The sequence below is a fragment of the Hypomesus nipponensis genome, chromosome 10 (assembly GCF_054491055.1).
Source record: "Hypomesus nipponensis isolate SF chromosome 10, ASM5449105v1, whole genome shotgun sequence".
Lineage (NCBI taxonomy): Eukaryota > Metazoa > Chordata > Actinopteri > Osmeriformes > Osmeridae > Hypomesus > Hypomesus nipponensis.
The window spans coordinates 17,535,001-17,540,763 of record NC_140370.1 but is presented as its reverse complement, the minus strand read 5'-3'; the positions used below and the strand labels follow the sequence as shown (position 1 = coordinate 17,540,763).

Below are 5,763 nucleotides of genomic sequence, written 5' to 3'. Positions count from 1 at the left end.
ATCTCCCCTCTGATCTCCCCTCTGCCCCCTCCCCTCTGATCTCCCCTCTGATCTCCCCTCTGCCCTCTCCCCTCTGATCTCCCCTCTGATCTCCCCTCTGATCTCCCCTCTGATCTCCCCTCTGATCTCCCCTCTGCCCTCTCCCCTCTGATCTCCCCTCTGATCTCCCCTCTGATCTCCCCTCTGATCTCCCCTCTGATCTCCCCTCTGCCCCCTCCCCTCTGATCTCCCCTCTGCCCTCTCCCCTCTGCCCTCTCCCCTCTGATCTCCCCTCTGATCTCCCCTCTGATCTCCCCTCTGCCCTCTCCCCTCTGATCTCCCCTCTGCCCTCTCCCCTCTGATCTCCCCTCTGATCTCCCCTCTGATCTCCCCTCTGATCTCCCCTCTGATCTCCCCTCTGCCCCCTCCCCTCTGATCTCCCCTCTGCCCTCTCCCCTCTGCCCTCTCCCCTCTGATCTCCCCTCTGCCCTCTCCCCTCTGCCCCCTCCCCTCTGATCTCCCCTCTGCCCTCTCCCCTCTGATCTCCCCTCTGATCTCCCCTCTGATCTCCCCTCTGCCCTCTCCCCTCTGATCTCCCCTCTGATCTCCCCTCTGATCTCCCCTCTGATCTCCCCTCTGATCTCCCCTCTGATCTCCCCTCTGCCCCCTCCCCTCTGATCTCCCCTCTGATCTCCCCTCTGCCCTCTCCCCTCTGCCCCCTCCCCTCTGATCTCCCCTCTGATCTCCCCTCTGCCCTCTCCCCTCTGCCCCCTCCCCTCTGATCTCCCCTCTGCCCCCTCCCCTCTGATCTCCCCTCTGCCCCCTCCCCTCTGATCTCCCCTCTGATCTCCCCTCTGATCTCCCCTCTGATCTCCCCTCTGATCTCCCTTCTGATCTCCCCTCTGCCCCCTCCCCTCTGATCTCCCCTCTGCCCTCTCCCCTCTGATCTCCCCTTTGCCCCCTCCCCTCTGATCTCCCCTCTGATCTCCCCTCTGATCTCCCCTCTGATCTCCCCTCTGATCTCCCCTCTGATCTCCCCTCTGCCCTCTCCCCTCTGATCTCCCCTCTGCCCTCTCCCCTCTGATCTCCCCTCTGCCCCCTCCCCTCTGATCTCCCCTCTGATCTCCCCTCTGCCCTCTCCCCTCTGATCTCCCCTCTGCCCCCTCCCCTCTGATCTCCCCTCTGATCTCCCCTCTGATCTCCCCTCTGATCTCCCCTCTGCCCCCTCCCCTCTGATCTCCCCTCTGCCCTCTCCCCTCTGCCCTCTCCCCTCTGATCTCCCCTCTGCCCTCTCCCCTCTGCCCTCTCCCCTCTGATCTCCCCTCTGCCCTCTCCCCTCTGCCCCCTCCCCTCTGATCTCCCCTCTGCCCTCTCCCCTCTGATCTCCCCTTTGCCCTCTCCCCTCTGATCTCCCCTCTGCCCTCTCCCCTCTGATCTCCCCTCTGCCCCCTCCCCTCTGATCTCCCCTCTGCCCCCTCCCCTCTGATCTCCCCTCTGATCTCCCCTCTGCCCCCTCCCCTCTGATCTCCCCTCTGATCTCCCCTCTGATCTCCCCTCTGATCTCCCCTCTGATCTCCCCTCTGCCCTCTCCCCTCTGATCTCCCCTCTGCCCCCTCCCCTCTGATCTCCCCTCTGATCTCCCCTCTGCCCCCTTCCCTCTGTATTGATTGTGGTGTACCTCATACAATCCAGTCCGCCTCCTCCAGCCACTCCTTGCCCCCGTCAAACAGACAAGTGTAGTTTTGACAAGCTGTTTATTACAAAAAGGCCTGTACATACATGTCAATGAGCATATGGTCGTATGAGCACACCTGGAGAGGAGCTGGACTCTGCTCTGCTCCACACCTGGAGAGGAGCTGGGCTCTGCTCCACACCTGGAGAGGAGCTGGGCTCTGCTCCGCTCCACACCTGGAGAGGAGCTGGGCTCTGTTCTGCTCCACACCTGGAGAGGAGCTGGGCTCTGCTCCACACCTGGAGAGGAGCTGGGCTCTGTTCTGCTCCACACCTGGAGAGGAGCTGGGCTCTGCTCTGCTCCACACCTGGAGAGGAGCTGGGCTCTGTTCTGCTCCACACCTGGAGAGGAGCTGGGCTCTGCTCTGCTCCACACCTGGAGAGGAGCTGGGCTCTGCTCTGCTCCACACCTGGAGAGGAGCTGGGCTCTGCTCTGCTCCACACCTGGAGAGGAGCTGGGCTCTGCTCTGCTCCACACCTGGAGAGGAGCTGAGCTCTCCTCCACACCTGGAGAGGAGCTGAGCTCTCCTCCACACCTGGAGAGGAGCTGAGCTCTCCTCCACACCTGGAGAGGAGCTGAGCTCTCCTCCACACCTGGAGAGGAGCTGAGCTCTCCTCCACACCTGGAGAGGAGCTGAGCTCTCCTCCACACCTGGAGAGGAGCTGAGCTCTCCTCCACACCTGGAGAGGAGCTGGGCTCTCCTTCACACCTGGAGAGGAGCTGGGCTCTCCTCCACACCTGGAGAGGAGCTGAGCTCTCCTCCACACCTGGAGAGGAGCTGAGCTCTCCTCCACACCTGGAGAGGAGCTGAGCTCTCCTCCACACCTGGAGAGGAGCTGAGCTCTCCTCCACACCTGGAGAGGAGCTGGGCTCCACAGGTACACTTCACCGTTCATGTTCCACAGAAGAAGAAACAGAAAGGAGAGATGGAGCCGCGAGGCGCTGCAGGTAAACAACAACAACAACAACGTTCTACATGTGAGCGGTTCTTCCATGTTGCTTGGAAACCATGTTGCTAGGAAACCATATAAACATTGGAGCTGTACACAGAGAGGAACCTCGTTCGGATCCTCACATGAACAGTCCAGAAGCTAGGAAACCTGTTTTTCTTTTTCTTTCACACTAAAAAGAAAGACCTTTGATGAAAAAGTACAATCGATAGTTGGAAGTTGTGTGTGTTTTTAGACAGTGTGTGTGTGTGTGTGTGTGTTTAGACAGTGTGTGTGTGCAGCAGTAGTAGTAAAACACTCTGAAATAAGACTGGAGTTCTTCAGGTTTATGTCCTGGTGAGGTTCAGGCCTGTCCTGTCAGCTGTCTGTGATCTTGACATAACCCCAACATCCAACATCTTACATCCAACACCTTACATCCAACACCACACGTACAGCATCATACATCCCACCGTGTATCAGCGTCAGAGCAGTCATGTTGTTATTGTTTGTTGTTGTTGTTGTCCAAGGTAGAGCAGCCCCTCCCCTCCCGCTACCTGATTCGCTGACGAGAAACACTACAAGTCCCACGAGGCACTGTGTCGTGTTACGTCGTAGGACGCTCTACGAACACACAACGTTACTCCTTCAGGTGTGGTACCGAGTTGTCGTGGAGACCCACCAGGGCAGGAGATCCTGGACAGAGGTCACATGGTCTGCAGGGGGCGGAGCTACATTCACCAGGACGAGTCCGCCACACAGGAGGCGGTGCTTGCACTGTAACAACGGTAACGTGCCATGGTGGGGGGGGGGGGGGTCATGGCAGCAGCGGGCCAGGTTGTCATGGCAGCAGCGGGCCAGGTTGTCATGGCAGCAGCGGGCCAGGTTGTCATGGCAGCAGCGGGCCAGGTTGTCATGGCAGCAGCGGGCCAGGTTCAGCTATGCCCCCAGGTTGTCATGGCAGCAGCGGGCCAGGTTGTCATGGCAGCAGCGGGCCAGGTTGTCATGGCAGCAGCGGGCCAGGTTGTCATGGCAGCAGCGGGCCAGGTTGTCATGGCAGCAGCGGGCCCCATGGCACAAGGACAAACAACAGACCGCTGTAATGGATCATCAGTCTTTTCAGGAGCAACACAGAAACACAATCATGACAGAATATAGAACTTCTTTTTAACATCGTAAAATCTCTCATTGAGTCACAGTTGGCCAAACTCAGGGCAGTACAAAATGGCACTCCAAAATATATAAATAAAATGATAGTATATAAAAAGAAAATGTCACAAAACTATCCAATCATGGCTCCACGTTGATTAAAACAGACCAATCAGAGGACACTGATGGAGACTGACAGGTATGAACACCAATGACAGAGTCAGGCAGCGTGTCACGGCACGGTATGTACAATCTATACAACGAAAACAGTAAGCTTCACCAGGAATACACATTTCAACTCTCAAATATTTGTATATGCATTCTACACTCATGTAACTCCTTAATTACCACCGCCCCCCCACACACACACACACCTCACCCCCCCTACACCCCCCCCCCCACACACACACACACACACACCGTCAGGACCAGCTCAGCCTCAACAAATGTTTATGCTCCACTCCAGTGCTGACGGCAGGGGCGGGGCTAGTCAGCGGGGGGCGAGGCTAGCCACTGGGGGGGGGGCTAGTCGGCGTAGTGCATGATGGACTCGACGTAGTTCCCGGGGAAGAGGCCGGTCACGCCGTGGCACACGCCCTCGTACCAGCCGTCATCGTTCTTCTTGATGATGTAAATGATGGCGCCCTCCATGAAGGACAGCTCATCCTCCTTGTCCTTGGAGTAGTCGTAGATGGCCACCACTAAGGGGGGAGAGAGAGGGGAGGAGAGAGAGAGAGAGAGAGAGAGAGAGAGAGAGAGAGAGAGAGAGAGAGAGAGAGAGAGAGAGAGAGAGAGAGAGAGAGAGAGAGAGAGAGAGAGAGAGAGAGAGAGAGAGGAGAGGGGAGGAGAGAGAGAGAGAGAGAGAGAGGTTGAATTAAGAAAAGTGGAGTAAATTACAGTGATCGGAAAAATTATACAAAGGAAGGAAGTTTTAAAAGCAAGAGGAGGGAGAGAGGAATAGATGAAGCGAGAGGAGGAAGAGAGAGGAGATAATGGGAGAGAAGAAGAGGTGAAGAAGAGATAAAGGAGGAGAGGGTGTGCAGACTGCCACCACGGGGAAGAGGGGGTTAGGGGTCAGAGGTCAGGGGTGGCTCTCACCCTTCTCTACGTAGGTCTTGGGCGCCCACTGGGGGTGGGCGTCGGCATAGGGGTCGTTGTAGAGCACCACGGACGCCTCGTCCTCCTCGTAGTCCACGGGGGGCGGAGGGGGGGGGCGGCGAGGGCTCCTCAAACAGGGCTACGTCCTCCGGGGGGGGGCGGGGGAGGGGGGCCCGGGCTGTCTGTTACTGGGGGAGGGGGGTCAGACCAGGGTTAGAATTCTGAATGATCATCCATCTTTTTACTATTTATCTATTCTGCCTGCCTTCCCGTCTGTCTGCCTTCCCGTCTGTCTGCCTTTCAGTCAGTCTGTCAACCCGCCTGCCTGCCTGCCCAGTTCCAGCTGCAGTGCTGTGTTTGTCCACCAGAGGGCAGTGGAGCTCCAGGGCTGTGAGGCAGGCATAGGGAGAGCTGGGCTCAGGAGGAGGAGCGTATGTCTGGGGAGACTCTGACTGACACTCCCTGTCCTCTCCCCTTAGCTCACACACTGGGGGCTGGAGGAACACACTGAGGGCTGGAGGAACACACTGAGGGCTGGAGGAACACACTGAGGGCTGGAGGAACACACTGAGGGCTGGAGGAACACACTGAGGCCTGGAGGAACACACTGGGTGTGTGAGAGAGAGAGAGCGAGAGTGTGTGTGTGTGTCTGAGGGTGTGGGTAAGAGTGTGTGTGAGAGCGTATCTGTATATGTGTGAGAGAGTGTGTGTGAGAGAGAGAGTGCTCAGTTGTGTTCTCACCACACTAAGTCATGTGATCAGACCAGGTAGAACACTGACCACTAGCTGTAGCCATGGCAACAGACAGACGGAGCACAATAGCGTCAGCAAGGTGTAGCACTGGAAAGACCTGGTGCGCTTGTGTGTGTGTGTGTG

General features: G+C 57.6%; 1 protein-coding gene across 1 annotated transcript in view; it reads right to left on the bottom strand.

The window, feature by feature from the left end:
* Positions 1-3,925: 3,925 nt before the first annotated feature.
* Positions 3,926-5,763, bottom strand: part of LOC146272085 (abl interactor 1-like) — an 11,602-nt gene continuing 9,764 nt past the window's right edge. The window contains 4 exon segments of the mRNA XM_084708097.1: positions 3,926-4,490; positions 4,888-5,002; positions 5,004-5,045; positions 5,047-5,075. Coding sequence (XP_084564223.1) covers positions 4,315-4,490; positions 4,888-5,002; positions 5,004-5,045; positions 5,047-5,075 — 362 coding nt within the window. The 3' untranslated portion in view covers positions 3,926-4,314.